This window comes from Anastrepha ludens, chromosome 2, assembly GCF_028408465.1.
Source record: "Anastrepha ludens isolate Willacy chromosome 2, idAnaLude1.1, whole genome shotgun sequence".
NCBI classification, from domain to species: domain Eukaryota; kingdom Metazoa; phylum Arthropoda; class Insecta; order Diptera; family Tephritidae; genus Anastrepha; species Anastrepha ludens.
Window position 1 is genome coordinate 44,367,419 of NC_071498.1, and position 17,732 is coordinate 44,385,150.

General features: G+C 34.4%; 2 protein-coding genes across 5 annotated transcripts in view; one reads left to right on the forward strand and one right to left on the reverse strand.

The window, feature by feature from the left end:
* The window catches only part of LOC128869852 (transmembrane protein 165), a 35,261-nt gene extending 23,876 nt beyond the window's left edge, over nt 1–11,385 (forward strand). For all 3 annotated transcript variants that reach the window (XM_054112456.1, XM_054112460.1, XM_054112463.1), the window contains 2 exons: nt 8,540–8,716; nt 10,635–11,385. In XM_054112456.1, coding sequence (XP_053968431.1) covers nt 8,540–8,716; nt 10,635–10,814 — 357 coding nt within the window. In that variant the 3' untranslated portion in view covers nt 10,815–11,385. The remainder of the gene's footprint in view (nt 1–8,539; nt 8,717–10,634) is intronic.
* A 297-nt stretch (nt 11,386–11,682) lies between these two features.
* Nucleotides 11,683–17,732, reverse strand: part of LOC128869863 (serine protease inhibitor 88Ea) — a 34,816-nt gene continuing 28,766 nt past the window's right edge. For both annotated transcript variants that reach the window (XM_054112470.1, XM_054112472.1), the window contains 2 exons: nt 15,146–16,149; nt 11,683–12,114 (listed from right to left, as the gene is read on the reverse strand). In XM_054112470.1, the coding sequence (XP_053968445.1) occupies nt 11,824–12,114; nt 15,146–16,123 (1,269 nt within the window). In that variant the 5' untranslated portion in view covers nt 16,124–16,149 and the 3' untranslated portion in view covers nt 11,683–11,823. The remainder of the gene's footprint in view (nt 12,115–15,145; nt 16,150–17,732) is intronic.

Genomic DNA, 17,732 nt, shown 5'->3' on the forward strand with positions numbered 1-17,732 from the left:
TCGGCGCCGTAACAATGTCTAAAACTCTCTTTGTCATATGGGATTCAGGCTACCGCTGAATATGATCACACCAGAGAAAACGGCTCTTGTAATTTTTTGATAAAAATTAGGACGAAAAACATATACAGAATATTAAAATTTTTTTAGTCCCTCTGACTTTGGCATATATTAGATGAAGTAGAAAGTTTCAGTGTTTTTTTTGTGTTATTTGCAGAATGAAATTATAGCTATAATTAGTAATCTTTGTGCAAATAGTTTTTTAACTAATATCCAATTCCTAAACATTGTAATAAGCGCTCAAATGCCGGCCTGAATGGACAATCTCCTTGATTTAAACAATATTTTCGAAAATTGATCTGCCAGACTGGAATCACTGGAACCACCGCTTTGCTGTTGCACTCGATATTTTATTAAGTCCATAAAAACACACATTTTTTTGGCCACTTGCTTCAAATTTCGAACTTAGTTAGTGATACTGATGAATGTATCGAATTTTCTCTTTTTTACCTTTACTTTGAAATGCTGTAATACACAGCTGACTTCACCAAATACAAAACTGTCAAAGAACTTATTTTGAAGTTTAATATCACCTTTAAATCGCCGTATAGTATAACCCAATGCAGTGTATACATAATAAGAATGGCTGGCTAGAGACATATCATAAATATCCCATATGGGTAGATGCATCGAAAGAATTTGCCCGGAATCAATTTTTCTCAGAAACCAAAGTTATTCTGTGAGCTGGAAAGCTTTTTGCACAATTCACATATTCCACTAGGCGTTGACTTCTACCCATATTTGTACAGTTGCGGATATAAAAATGCAGACACCTACAGTATTGAAGTTTTCTCTGTATTATTTGTTATATGCGAATGTTTAGCCATTTTTTAGTTGATATCTATATAAAGTAGCTTACTGCAACCGATGATTAGATATTGATATTTTGCGTTTTAAATAGAACATTTTTGTTATCTAACTTTAAAGTTTTATCAAAGATTATAAAGATTATCTGACTGAATAGCAATCTTCAATAGTTAGCATCAAACTATTTCCGCGTAGCCTTCGCTATCTAATGACGTTTGCTGTCGCTCCTCTCCGTGTCAACTGTTCAACACTACGAGTATTATAATAGGAAATGCTCCCCGAGACCATTTGGTTACCACTTAGTCTAACAGCGTTTCGAACACTCGTCGCTATAGCGCATACATTTGATATATGAACGGCATCAAGGAGTTCAAATTTGATTTGAGCTAAGAAAATTATTTATTTCCCAATCAATTGTAGTACAATTTTAATGTAGTTTAGACCAATGAAGACGTTTTGGCGCATTTTCGGCATAAATGGTGGTTTTCTGATAGTATACCAGCATTTGGAACTCTTCGGCGAATTGTTCTCTTTTAAGTTTCGATAGTAGATTTTGTAATGCCATGAAAAAGCTCCACATAAAAATATCTGCCGTTCGGAGTCGGCTTGAAACTGTAGGTCCCTCCATTTGTGGAACAACATCAACACGCACACCACAAATAGGAGGACGAGCTCGGCCAAGCACCTAACAGAAGTGTACGCGCCAATTATTTATTTTTTTTTTTAGTAGATTTTGTGCTTAAAGTGGGAATACAATTTCCGTCTTACACTTTCGTGTTTTTTTTTCTAATTCGGCACAATTTAAATTTAACTGCAATTTTAGAACCACTTTTCCTAAAGCACACACACTTGATGATTTTGCATGTATTTGTACTAAAAATATAGCCTAGTTAGCACCTGAGTCCCTTGCCTGCTAGATGTTATGCCATTTTAGATGGATTTAAATCACCTATACCGTGTTATGTCCTCCACTGTGTGTGATCTCTCGAAAAAGCGTTCAGTTAACCAGCATAAGCATTTTTTATACCCCACGCACTGGCATTTCGGTAATGTAACTTTTTTTTAAACAACATCCGATGAAGCGACGCTTGGAGTGTTCGAGAGAAAGATTCTGCGTAAGATTTTTGGACCTTTGCACGTTGGCAATGGCGAATATCGCAGACGATGGAACGATGAGCTGTATGAGCTTTACGACGACATAGACATAGCGCAGCGAATAAAGATCCAGCGGCTACGTTGGCTGGGTCATGTCGTCCGAATGGATACAGACGCTCCGGCTTTGAAAGTATTCGATGCGGTACCAGCTGGTGGTAGCAGAGGAAGGGGGCGGCCTCCTCTGCGTTGGAAAGATCAGGTGGAGAAGGACTTGGTTTCACTTGGTGTGTCCAACTGGCGCCGGTTAGCACGAGAAAGAAACGACTGGCGCGCTTTGCTAAACTCGGCCAAAATCGCGTAAGCGGTTATAGCGCCAATTAAGAAGAAGAAGAAGAACTTTTTTTTAAATAACGGTATAGATTTATCCATGACCATCTGCCTGCCTATCCATGTAAGCGATAACTAAAAAAAAATGTAATATCTCAACAATACTTGCCACATATGTATGTTCCGTTTGGTAGGCGTTCCACGAGGAGGCTGCCACTCAAAACTCACGCTTTCCTTCTTTATAGTGATAATTCGAAAAAAGTGTTTTTCAATAAATAAGAAACAACATAAGTTCCTCAAAAATACTCATCTAATGAAATAGAAACTAATAGTTTAATTTTCTATATTTTAAATGCTTCTTTTCGAAAGATGTGCTCATCTCAAAAGTTCTAAACCAAAACGAGCGGCAACCACGCCATCCTTATACATAACTGAAATATGTTATTTCTAAGATTGGAAGTGCAATAATACACCAAATTTGTATTCATTCATATTTAACCCGTTGAGTTACTTACTGTGCTGGCTTTGTACGCTTCACCTTGAGTTCAAAAAGTATTCGCAATTTTTGAGTAAAACGAAAATGTAATTTTAGATACTTTTTAAACAGTTATGTACAGTTATATGTATGCATAGCGAATTTCAAAAGCGATTATTTCTTCTAGCACTGTACTGAAAAAAGATTTTAAGATACCAAGAAAAGCGACACTTTATAAGGCTGTGTACAACAAAAATTCTACATATTTGATCTTTTTTTTTTGTTCTTTTTTTCTTTGTCTTTTTTTTGTTTGGTTTAGTAAACTTAAATAAATTTTAAATTGAGTAAACTTTGATGCATTTTTTTCCTGGAATTCTTCTGGAAAGTTATGGTATCTCATTTCTCCTTTTTTTTTGGGTCGAGAAATTAATGTTGAACAATTTCTTTTTTTCGTTCTAATGTTTTTTTAATGAAATAATGTATTTGTGCTGTTTTTAGGATGAGAAGTCCATTTTTTGGTATATATTTCATTTTCCAAATTATGCTACACTTTGTGTCAAAAATCATTTTATTATTTTTTTAGAGAAAAAATGCCTTAATCTTAAAAAAAAATTATTTTAATCAAGTGATTTATAAGCAAGATAGCATTTTTATAGGAAAAGTTATTTTTTATTACAAACCAGACTTTTTATTTATATATATATTGTAATATATAATTGGCGCGTACACCCTTTTTGGGTGTTTGACCCAGCTCCTCCTCCTATTTGTGGCGTGCGTCTTGAGGTTGTTCCTCAAACCTAGGGACCTACAGTTTCAAGCCGACTTTTTTATTTAGCTAAAATTTATGATTCTAGATGTTATTTATTTATTTAAATTTTGGTATGAAAGTACAAAAAAGTGGCGAAAAAAAATTATAAAAATTAACGCCAGAGGAATACCAGGAACAAAGCACAGTTGATCGAATTTTACTAAATTTTTCCTGTACACAATTTTAAAAATAATTGTAAAGGCTAAAACTTCTTTTGGGATTTTGGTATGGGAGGTGTAATTTTTACTTTTGCCGTCATTTAATGGGGGGGCATAAAAACTTGCATTTTGTTTGGCTGTGTCGTTGATCAAAGAATAATACAGAACCTAGAATTCACAACTAATTACAACAATTTCATCTGGTGATGAAAAATATATTTATATACATATATACATGGCAGCACTCAACGTGTTAATCATATATAATATATATTATATATCTAAACCAGTGAACAGAAATATTTATATGTATATACATATATATTTGGCGCGTACACCATTTTTGGTGGCCGAGCTCATTCCTCCTCTTATTTGTGGCTTGCGTCTTGATATGGTTCCACAAATGGTGGGACCTGCAGTTTCAAGCCGACTCCGAACGGCAGATATTTCTTTATGAGGAGCTTTTCATGGCAGAAATACACTCGAAGGTTTGCCATTGCCTGCCGAGGGACGACCGCTATTAGAAAAAACTTTTTCTTCATTTTGGTGTTTCACCGAGATTCGAACCTAAGTTCTCTCTGAGTTCCGAATGGTAGTCAAAAATCACATTTTTATGTGACTTCCATACAGTGGCCATGCAGTGAAATATAAATAAATGCTGATTGAAACAATGGTTAAGTGCAAACTTAGCGGTGCTTTTTTACTACCATTCTTAAAGATTTTTCGATATGTGATTGGCACCGAACACTGACTCAATGTGGTGATTCCCCCAGCGAATGTCTGAACCATTGGAGCTACTAAATTTTTTCAATTTGCCTTAAAAACACTAACAATTAGCAACCTGATTCGCAGGTAACTGTACGTAAATTCGTCGAAAAGGATGTGGCAGATGTGAAAACTGTGAAAATGAAGGAAAATGTTTTGAAAACAATGCATTGCAAACATGAAAATTACAAATTTTCGAAGCATTTTAAATTAAAAATTTTTTTTTTTTGTGGTTGTTTTGGATATTTCACTGCGTCTTAACAAAAATTGTTTCGGATTGCTCATTCCAACTCATTAAATTCTGATCATTGGTTTTTTTTTTTAATTCATGCATGCAACTGGCCATAAAGCATCCATAATTCGCCTTAAAAATAAACAAACAAACAAAAATTACTTTTATAAATTTCAGTTTTTTGACTAATTTGCTCCTTTTTTCTAAGAAAAAGTTGTCAAAAAGTGAAGATTATTTTAGAAGTTGGTTTGTTTAATTTATTGTTAATGCGAATTGACACAATACACGAACACACACTCGCTCGTTCCGTACCTATGCAAGTCATTGCTTTGCCAGCGCTTATTTTTTTGTTGTTTTTAAAGCCACCTTTCACGTCGTCGTGCTCAAAAAACCCCCCGAAAACAGTCGGCGACAGTGATTCGCTAATCAAATACCGGATGTTGTGCTCATACGCTCGTAATGCATTAATTGTTTCTAACTCGTTCGGCCTCCTAACGCTGCGCCCGCGCTGTAGATCGTTTATGAAGTGATCGTTTTTCACATTTTATTTTCTGTGCTTTTTATATCTTTTCTGTAATCAAATTAATATTTTTTTAATTCCTGTTATTTAATTATCTTTGCTATATTTAAGTTATTTGTATTATGAATTACTAAATTTATTGTATATTTTTGTAAAAATTGTAAAATTGCAAAATTGTGTTTGCGTGAAAGCAAAAGTTCATTTGAAGAGAAGAGCTGCAGGTGAGTTACGATAAAATATTGCCATAGTCGGTATTTTGCTTGGTCACTGCACAACTGGTTAACTGGTTTAGTTGAAGAATATAGAAAAAACAGTTACTTTTTATTTCAATTGGTCTACAAAAATAATATATGTTTTAATATATGTTTTGGTATCGGTATATTGGTAGAAAATATGCCATGGGGTTACGAACTTTTTGCCAGAAAAGTTATGGCGATTTTAAAAAAGTTGCCAAACCAGAGAGGCCTATAGGACCATTTGGTTTTTAATGAATAAAACGTCAAATTATTAGACTAACTGAATTTAGCTTACTTCAAAATTTTATAGTACCGTAAACTCTGGCGGGTCAAAAAATGTGCTTAATTTTTTTTTTTTTTTTTTTTGTAAGTAGGATTCACTTAAACATTTCAGTAGAGTTGTGCGCAAAGCAGTTTCCTGGAAGTTATTGTGGTGGTAGAGCGTGAAGCGGCCTGCTGCACTGTATGCGTTTAAATGTATCTCGAATATGTCAGCGGAACCCCATTATGAAACTTACAGTGCACGGGTTAAACTTATTCTTACAAAAAAAAAAAAGAAATTAGATCATTATTTGAGGATGTTTTTGAAAACCGACATTTTTTTCTTTTTTCTAATTTGAAATAAATTAAATATTTATAATTGTTACTCAAATACTTTTGTTTTAAGGGTACGTTTTTTCTAAAAAATTAAAAAAAAATCTCAAAATATTCAACGAATTAATTAAAATGTCTCCATAATTTTTATTTAAAAAGTATATTTTTCCTGAAAAAGATATTTCACTTAAAAAATATTGAAAACTGACAAACAATTTTGAAAAATTGAAATTTGTGTTAAAATTTAAATAAATTAATTTAATATTTATTCATGAAAGCTTATTAATTGGCAATAAAAAAAATTCTTTCATTTTAGGCCATTTTTTGTCAACTATTTTCGTTTAAAATATATATATTTTTCCTAAGAAATTAAATTTAAAAGAAAACCAGATATTTCGGCTAAAAATATTAAAAACAGACAAACAATTTTTTCATGCCTCAAATATTTTTATTTAAAAAGTATATTTTTTTCAGACAAAGTTAATTGAAAAAAAAATTTCGAAGTTTGTATAAATTAAATAAAATTGGTAGTATAGTTCTTTCTGAAAACTTAATAAATAATTAGCAAGAAAAATTTTCTACATTTTTGATCAAATTGAATAAAAAATTATTCTCAAACGTTTTCGTTTAAAAAGTATATTTTCCTCAAAAATCAAATTGAATTAAAAAAAAACCTGAGATTTTTCAGTTAAAAATTATTCAAAACTGACATAGACAACCCAGTTATTTTTATTTAAAAATTTTAATTTAAATGACATTAATTTAATATCTTCCTGAAAACTTAATATGTCGCAAACAAAAATTTTGGACAATAAAATAAAATTGTTTCTCCAATATTTTCGTTTAAGAAGTGCATTTTTGTTTGAAAAATCACTTGAATTGAATTTAAAAGAAAACCTGCGAATTTCAATTAAAAAATATTGAAAATTGACAACCAATTTTTTTTTTTTGATCTGTTGGAAAAAAATTTCGAAATTTTTGTAATAAATTAAATAAAACTTTTTCTCGAATATTTTTATTTCAACAGTGTATGTTTTCCTGTAAACTTAATAGTTGAGAAAAAAATGCACACAATTTTAAGAGAAATTAAATAAAAATTTCCTCTTAAATGTTTAATTCCTCTTAAATATTTATTTGAATAGTACATTTTTACCGAAAAATTAAAAATTTGCAAAAAAATATTTGTTAATTAAATACACGTACGTATTTAATTCTTTCTCAAATACTTTAATTTAAAAATTATATTTTTCTAAAAAAAAATGCAGTTTTAAAACGAACCTAAGAAATCTCACTTCAAAAATTTTGAAAACTAACATTTTTTTCGTAAAATTTTATGCAAATTGAACATGATAGTTTCTTAAATGTATTTATTAATTAATCTGGGAAATTCAAAACTAGAAAACAAAACTTCGAAATTTGTGTATTAAATTAAATCAATTTTTTTCTCAAATATTTTTATTTTAATAGTGCATATTTTGCTGGAAACTTAATAATTGGCAAAAAATCCACAATTTTTGAACAAAGGTATATTTTTTTCTGAAAAAATCAAAAACTGAATTTTTTTTCATATTCTCTGAGGCTCTGCACTGCCGCAAAATACTGAAATTTAGGTATATTACAATAATAAACAGAGGTGGTCACAAGGATAGCACAGTTGCATTTAAATATTTAATTTTAAATTAGAATAATTTTATTAAAAAACTACAAAAAAAAAAAAAAAAAAATTTAAGTAGAAATAAATAGTCAAAACTGTTGCTGTGCTATTATTGTGGCCTCCGGTGTATATACTGAAAATCCTGAATAGTAAGAAAGTAATACAAGCTCTGACGGCTTCAGTTATGATGGCCAAATATTATTTTTCTAAATTGCTTAAGCTTTTGTTTTAAACAATTGTTTTTTTATTTCAATAGGAAGATGATATTGCAATATACGCAAGTAACTGTTTGCTTTCTAATTTAGCCAAAAATAAACTATTATTATTGTTGTAATAATTTCAGCATGCCCCATGCTGCCGAAGTGATAATTCTCCGGGCTCCAACTGCCGTGCGAGCTGTAGACTTCAAAATATAACGCTGAACTTTTGCTTTCACTGCAAGCTCTGTACATTTTTATTGTATTCGTTACTCATTTTGTTTATAAATACCACTTTTATTCAACTATTTATGATTAATTTGTTTTAAAATTCATTAAGTCAGTCAGTCAGTCATTAGAGTCCTCTATTGTTTTCTCATCACATCACCATATCTATTTTCCCAGTGTTAAAACTGCTCCAACTTACATGTACAGCCTTGTTTTTTTTTTGTCCTTGTATATTTCACCACAAAATAAAAAAAGTATTGTATTATTTGGTGTATACCAACTACCAAGCGACGACTCACTCCTAATCACAAAAACACAAACTCGCTCGTGTATTGTAATCTCTTCTAATGGCTCGCTTTCGTGTATTCTAATTTCACGCTCAACAGTTGGAACGCTCCGCCAGCTTGGTGCAGGATCCCGAAAGCGGTGTTGTACGCAAGAATCCAAAGAAGAGTGCCACGCACATCAGCATGCGCATACTAATGCAGGCTTTCACAATGACCTTCCTAGCCGAATGGGGTGATCGTTCGCAACTCACCACCATAATTTTGGCTGCCAGCAAGGTAAGTGGATTTTGTTTCAAGCTCGTCGACAAAAATACAATGCACGCCCTCTTGTGATTGCAAATTCTGACGTTTAATTTTTTAAATTTAATTTCAAATATTTTTCATTAAAAATGGAGCTAATTTTTTAACAAAAGCCATGCGAAGCAAAGTTACAAACTTTGTTCGAAATTCGAAAAAATTCACCATATTTTCATTGAAATTTAAAACTTCTTAATGAGAATTTTTAGAAAACGCTGCAGTTGTTCAGTCCATTTAATGTTAACTAATTTTCAATAAAAATAAAGTTCATTTTTTAATAATTTATTTATCAGAGATTCTAACTTTGCTTTTGGTTAGAAAAGGTGATTTTTTAAAATACAAGACAGATAAAACATCTAATTAATATCTATTTTTCAAATAACGGCCGCGGAAAGCACTGCACTAAAGAAAAAAGGACAATTATTAAAAAAATGCTTGACGAGGGCAAAACCTTCGCCGAAATAAGTCGGTTACTGGGCTGCTCAAACAAAATTAGTAATGAAATGATATTGAATAGAAATTTGTCCAGAAAGTATAGTCTCGTGGACGAAAACCTATTATGTCGCCATTACTCACCAAGCGATTAGTTAGACAGACAAAGGAGGAGCCATTCCAGGCAGCAATGTAGCTTAAAAAGGACCTAAATATTGCTGCATCTGTTGAAACCATTTGCACTCGACTGAGAAAAAATAATTTGAAGGCTTATAGTCCGAGAAAAGTTCCGCTTTTGACCATTGAACACGCAGCTAAACGCATGAAATTTGCTAAGCAACACTCCAATTGGCCAGTGGAAAAGTGGGGAAACATATTGTGGACAGATGAAAGCAAAATCGTGCTGTATGGAGGTACTGGTCTCGTAGTTATGTTAGGGGACCACCAAATGAAGTATATAGAAAAAAACCATTAAACACGGGGGTCCAGCATTGTGATATGGGCGTGCTTTTCCTATTATGGAGTAGGTCCGATTCATTTGATTAGAACGATCATGGATTAGCACGTCCACGCCGATATCCTGCAAAATGTAATGCTATGGGTCTTCCAGCAGGACCATCAACGTCATGGAATGGCCCACACAGTCTCCAGATCTCAACCCAATTGAGAATTTGTGCACTGATGTTAAAAAGGCAGTTTACACTTGCGATCCAACTAGTAATGTGGCCCTTTGGATGGTTATAAAGGAAAGTTGGGAGAGAATTCCTATTACCAGATGCAGGCATTTAGTGGATTCTATGCCAAGGCGCTGAGCGGCCGTAATTGCCTATAAAGGATATTCAACAAAGTTTTAACACACTAGTTAAATAGCATAGTTATGGATTAAAAGTGCTTTTGTTTTCAATTTTTAAGTTAATTTTTTGTTTTCGCCATTGTGATTGAAATAGTGTTAGTTTTGTTACCACCTTATTTTGACTGAAATAACTTATTAAGTGAATATATGCCAGAAATATGAGGTCTCTTCTTATTAAAAATATGTTGATAGATTAATTAATTAAGTAAATCTATTTCTTGTTCAAAAAATTGAGTTTTTTTCAAACTTTTTAAAGTTTGAATTTCGCAACACCCTATGGTGCTATTATTTTTACCGCAGCTGTACATAGCTTTTATTAAATTAAATTAAATAGGCTACAAAACTGTATGCTCAAACGTTTTCTTAAAATTCCGATTTAAAAGTTGGAAATTTTAATGAAAATTTGATGATTTTTCAATTTCGAACAAAGTTTGGAACTTCGATTCTCCTATGGCGTTTGTTAACAAATGTTTGCTTTAATGAAAATGAGTTAAAATTAAATTGGGAAAACTTAATGCTCAAATTTATAATAATCACAAGGGGTGCGTGAGTTTTTCTATTTTTTTTTATTATTATTTGATTTTCACATATTTTTTTTCCGTGCAATTACAGAATGTTTATGGTGTGATTACTGGCGGTATTATTGGCCACTCCATCTGTACCGGCTTGGCTGTGATCGGTGGGCGCATGGTGGCTGCTAAAATTTCTGTGCGCACTGTTACCATACTCGGTGGCATTGTGTTTGTGGGATTTGCAGTGTACGCTTTAATTGTAAAACCAGACGATATTTAAAGTGCAACTTATTGAAAAGGAACTATATTTGAAACGAATGGACGACGGTCAATGGAAAATGAAGAAGCATAGCAAATAATCTACTTTAGTTTCATATTAACAAACCAATTCTATATATTTTTTAAAGTGCTCAAAGTGATTTACAGTTAGTTACGTATACAGTATACTTTTTCTGCGATTTCAAACTTTCACAACTAAAGTGCCTTTCTTTTGCTATTTTGCAATTATGTTATAAATGAAGTTCACAAAAACAAAAACGAAAACAAAAAATAAATGCGAAAGCAATAAGCAACCATGACATTTTCAGTTGGTTTAAATGAATATTTCGAACATTTTTCCCCCAATTTTCAATGGCTGCAAAACTCTTCTACGATGCACTTAAAAATATACGAGTATAAATACTAGTTTCTTTTTGCCAAAATTACTTAATGTACCAGTCTGTGTTTTGTTTTGTAAAGCGAGAAGCTGAAATAAGCTCAGCGTGTCATAAGAATTATGCCATTTTTGCAACAAAGAAAAAAAAACGAAAAATCGCTGAGCATAAACGACCAAATGCTACCCATATAAATAGTTTTGAACGAATTTGAATGTATTGATAAAAAGGAAAAAACGAAAACAAAAAACAATACCAAATTACACCAAAATGCAAACTTTGTTATATATGTATGTATTGTGTTTATTGTAATGTGTAAAAAGAAAAAGTGAAGCACACTAAAAACCAGACAACTACTATACATAGTTAAAAAATAAAATAAAAAAATAAAAATCAGAAATTATTCAGCAAAACAGAAAACATAAAAAACTTGTTACTCTTTTCTTTTTTTGGAAATTAAAGCCTTTTTTTATTATTAAATTATCGAAAATCATATTAGTTAGATATATACGTAAATATTAAATAGAATTTTTCTTTTTATTTTGTCTTTTTTTATAATTTTAAAGGTAATGTGTAAAAAATATTTATTATTTATAATTTGTGTCAACTTAACAGGCAAGCACACACCCACACATTTTACTTCTGTGTCATTGGATCGCGATAGATGCCAGTAAACAATATCGCCTTGGCACTATAGTCATAAATGAGGAACAGGAATGGATGATTACATTCAAATTTCGTTGGCTCAAGCGGTCGTGCTGAGCGGAAACTGAAGAGTACTGTGCCAGCTGAGGCGGTGCTGCCCTCTTCGTCCACCTTTATTTTGGCCACATGCTTGGCGTCACCGAATTGCAGGCTATTGGACGAGAAATCGCCTAGATCAGCTTCCTTTTCAAAGAGCGAACGGATGCCAATTTCGCGTAAGATCTACGGAGTAGAGAAGAAAGAGTTGTAATGATTTATATTGAATATGCATACATATGTAAAATATTATACCTTCTGCTCAAATATGAGACGTTATCAATAAAAAAATTTTTTGTTTTTTGGTAGGACTGTTATAAGCTTACATGGTAAATTTCAGGGTGATATGTCACATAGTTTGTTTTCTGTGCTACTGTAAACAAGTCAAGCTCGAGTGTGTTCTTCGAATTCTCTTTTATGACTTCAATTGTCTCCAAATGTTTTCCACGGAGCGGCAACTTGAGCTTGGGAAACAGGAAAAAGTCACATGGAGCCATATCAGGTGAATACGGTGCTTGCGGAACGATATTAACATTATTTTTGTTCAAATAATCGCGAACAAGACGTGATGCGTGAGCTGGTGCATTATCGTGATGCAAGAACAATGACTTGTTGTACCACAATTCCTTCCTTTTAAGACGAATGTTCTCGCGCAAACGCTTTAAAACGTCTAAATAATATTCAGCGTTAACCGATTTTGCGATTTATGCGATTTTCAAGCACAATTTCTTTTACTTTTCCGATGTTTTCGTCGTTTACTGATGTTGCTGAACGACGTTCATGAGGCAAGTTTTCAACCGATGTACGGCTCTCTTTGAACGATTTGTACCACTGGAAAACACGTGCACGCGATAGAGCAGAGTCCCCATAGGTTGTCTGCAACATTTTTAAGGCGTCTGAAGCCGAAATTTTGTTATTTATTTTAACAAAATTTCAAACAAATTCTTTGTTCAACTTGAATTTCCATCGTCAAATTCGAAGAACACACTCGAGCTTGACTTGTTTACAGTAGCACAGAAAACAAACTATGTGATATATCACGCTGAAATTTGCCATGTAAGCTTATAACAGTCCTACCAAAAAACAAAAAATTTATTTTTTCCATATGCCATCCGCGGACCGTTTTATTGATAACGTCTCGTTCATATTTGAGCAGAAGGTATATAGTTTGGAGAAAAAGAAATCCATTAAATGAACTATTTCATGATCGATCCTTAGCGCCTGGGCGATGCTACGTTAGTAGTCGGTCGATTTCGAATATTTCTTTGAATTTATCGACACTTTCGACATTATCGACATTTTCTTTAACATCAATAATGCCCGAACGAAATCAGCGAAACCAAAATTGCACCTAATTACCTGTTACAGTATCGACATCATTAACGGCCTGGCTTGCATTTTCATCTTTATCAAAGAAAAATTGTAAAATGTACCGAATTTTCCCTTTGTGGACTTCCTTTGTTAACACCCTGTAACTCACAACTGAATGGAACAAACAGAAAACAGCAAACGAAATCTACATACATTCGAAATCACTGTAACCACTGTTATATTTTCGAAATAATAATAGAACCTAAGATGCATATGAAAAAAGTTCGCCGAATGGAGAACTGGCAAAGGATAGAGAGAATTTTTCGTAATTTATCACTACTGGCGACTCAATACAAGTAAAAATACTAATTTTCAGACAAATTTGTTTGGACAATTTGGAAAATATCAACAACTCACGCGTTCTACACCTCAAATACCCTCATCTAAACACACCAGCGCCTTATTTGCAAAACATGCGGAACTGCCCTCTAAACCACACACTCTGCGGTACACTAATCACCCACCGTGGGCGGTTAGCAAAAAATTCTTTATCAATGAACTAGCTCCTTTACGGAAATATAATACTCCAAACGCCGTTTACAGGGCCAAGTTCTCCGAATCAATCGCAGACTATAAATTTAACGGCTGGCAATTGGTTTTTACTGACGTGTCAAAAGGATCCCACACTTCTTACGCAACGGTAAAGGAAAATCAGGACGTTATTACGTACGACCTTCTATTCATTCTGCTCATTTTTCACCGCTGAAGCAACCGATATATTACAAGCTGTTCAATACTGCGCCAAAAGTAAGGGTAAACACATAATTTCCTTCGACAGCTTGTCCTGTTTCCAAGCCATCTAAAACCACAACAAGTCAAGCAAAATCATAGACTGTATTAAAAACATACTCATTTCCCATCGGAGCAGCATCAAAATATTGTGGACACCTGGGCATTCCGGCATCCAGGGTAACACACAGGCAGATACAATTACCAAGGATATTTCCGTTACACCAACAGTCACATCCGAAGTCGTCCTACCCAGCGACATATATCGACTTATTCATGAACCGAAGCAAACAAAGTTACTTTGTGAATGGTCATATTGTAAACACCATTAATCGAAGATTAACCCCAAGCGTACAAAATCTGCCTATCCATCATCACCACATTACGCCATACACACGGCTCCGTATTGGGCATACCATAATAACTAGCGCACGCCTATTACACGGTAGTATATTCAAAACCTGCCCCTTCTGCCAAGCCACAGCCAGTGTGAATCACCTACTGGTATCCTGCACAGAGCTTGCTTCTCAAAGGCACCACCAGTTCAGCAACAGAGATCCACTCCAACTTTTAAAATATACCTCTGAAACTAACCTAAAAAAATTTACACATTTGTAAAGGACACCGACCTACTCCGTCGTATCTGATCCAACACACATCACCAGCCAGCCGAAAGCCTCTGCTGCTAAGATTACTAATAATTTTATTACATGATAAGCTTTTAAAAAGAAAAATAATAAAAAAAATAAAAATAAATAATTATTCGATCCGCTTCATTTGGCGTTGCTTGAGCAAAGTTGCAACCAAAGCAACATTGCTTTGTAACAATCCTGTGGTGCAGAAACGACTGAAACTAAAATTGTGAGTTCATCAATAATCGAAAGAGGAAATAGCGATTGAGATGGGTCTACGTCACCGGAGCGAACTGAATTTTTGTGGTACGCAACAAAGTATCATTCCATAAAATTTACAATTTACGGTGTACTACGAGTATTTATGCTGTAACAACAACATTAGCGCGAAAACCTATTATAAATATTTCATATTATCTATAGTACCACCTTTCATATTCCCCCATATCTAGCAAATATGTAAATAAAACTTTGCAATAACTTACCGGCACCAACTCCAAGTTTTGCTCAAACGCGAATTTCGGCAGCGCCACATCCACTTCGCGCGCCATGCCCTCCTTTAGCGCATCGTCCAATGAATTTGGTGTCAATTTGGCCAAAACACCATCCAAGTTATGGAAGGGTGGCAGAATGATGATCATCGAAATATCCGACTCCTTTTCGTTGTCATTGGAAGTGACGTAAGGCATCTCCAGCACGTAGGCACCCAAGTATTCGTCCAAAGCCAAATTGTAAGTGCCACGCTTATGCATCATGTCCACAAATGAATGTTTACTCTCTGATGTGTAGAAAATATCTTTTGTGGTGTCCTTCGGATCGAATTTCCTCGACCACTGACCCTTAAAATAGGCAGCATTCGCCAAAACTAATTGCGTCTGTGAATCGACATCGCCGGGATTCAACATGTCGGGAATTTCGTTTTGTGTCACATTGCCAATCCAATTATTGATTTCAATACGACTCTGTTCGGCATTATTACGAAAATCGACCGATTCCAGCTCCTCGTGGAAAATGTCTCTAACACAATCTGTTAGCGCAACGGATGTATCGAAGTAGATACGATCGGCACCGGCGAATTGCAGCGGCATCTTCTTGGCGCGCATTACACGACTTTTCTTCTCCAAATTGTAACCGCTCAGCACATGATTCTTATTCTTAGCCCATTGCAATGACAAAGCTTGGGTCAGCTCCGCTTCGGTTTGGCCACGCGCACCAAAATAGGCCAGCAGTAGTGCATGATATGTGCTGTAGGGTGAGAAGAAGACATTCTCATTGGGTGTAGCCTTATTGATGGCTTGCAGCATGACTACAGTGAAGTTCTGTTGGCCGCGGTACAGATCCGAGCGCACGGTGCGCGGCACATCACTGATATCGCGTCCAATTTGGCAGGTCTCCTGGGCAAGGATGCAGGGCGTAAGGACGCACACGACTAGCGTTAGAAACTGTAAACTTAATCGCGCCATTATTGTGTACTTTGTTGGCGGAGCACCTGTAATGAAATAACGAATTGTGGTGAAGTGATTGGGAATAGATAGACAGAAAGTTGAATTGTGAGAATTTGTATCTACTGGTTTATTTAAATTCAAATGTTGAATAAAGCAACACAATGCAACTATGGGTTTTTGAAATGTGACAAACATGGAAAAAAGTAGAAAAACAATGGCCAACGCTTTTAGTGCAAACGACCTTGCCGTTGAGACAACGAACCGCATTTGAAATCGCTGACACATCGACTGTGAAACAAAACAAAGGCGGCCAAATCGAATCGATACACGCACGGTGGGCCGCGTCGCCGCATTAGCGTGTTAGCATAACTAATGTACCAGTATTTTGTTTTTGTCTATTAATTTATTCCGTCAATTGACCAAATTTGCATGGCCACGACACCTGAAACAGCTGAGGCGTTCAAACGAACGAAACGTGACCCGACTACGAGGCGAGTGGCCGGTCTTCAACTTGACTCATTTTGTCAAAAATTTCGCAGCTGGGATTCTCGCTAGCAAATCCACAAACATGCGTCTCAACATATGCATGCATACATACATACACATATACATATCTATTTAGACATTTCGCAAAATCACACAAAGCTGCGCATTCATGAGCTCCCCAATTTGCATGTAAGTTTCGGGTATTTTGTAGATTATACAAATTACACAGAAAAAATGTCAGATTATGATTTTTATATGAATGACACAATGCCAGCCTTGCCACTTAAGAAATCCCTAACATAAGACATCTTATCTTTTCGAGCAAAAAAAGTGTCAAGTTGCATAGCCTTGAAAGCCATGTCGACTTTGAGAGACTTAGTTTGTTAGCATAATTGGAATTTGAAATTATCGAAGTCACAAACCAAAAAAAAAAATATATACATATATATATATTTCTTATTTATTTATAATAATTAAATAAGGCACTAGCTTAAAACAAAATAAAAAATTAAATATTTAAAATTTAATTAATTTTTTTTTGTTTTGCCTTATTTAGTACTCCACCCGCCGCCATGCTTTCCTCATAAATACAAAGAGCTTTTTTCGAGATTTCGTATTCGTTTTGGCAGCACTGCACAGTGTAACGTTGCCGTATAAGCTGTGGTCAAAAATAATACACGTGCTGCGATTTCGCTGAAACTTAGTATCAGCTCTACTTTCATTTGAAATACGATAAAGAATGTAGTATTGCCATACCTATCGCTCTGGCAGACAGGAGTGTTAAATGTTGAAATTTGAAATTTGAAAAGGTCGAGCCAAGGAGCACCAGGAGATTTATAGGAGGAGCTTTTTCATGGCAGAAATACACTCGGAGGTTTGCCATTGACCGCTATTAGAAAAATGTTTTTCTTAATTTTGGTGTTTCACCGAGATTCGAACCAACTTTCTCTCTATGAATTCCGAATGGTAATCACGCACAAACCCATTCGGCTACGGCGGCCACCAGGAGATTTGGTGGCTCCTAAAACACTCAGGCTAAAAAGCCCATTGTATTTAAAGCTCTGGAAAGAGGGTAGATAGTCACGGAGGGAAGGAGAAAAGTATCAGACAAAGAGATAGGAAAGAATAGAGACAGAGATAG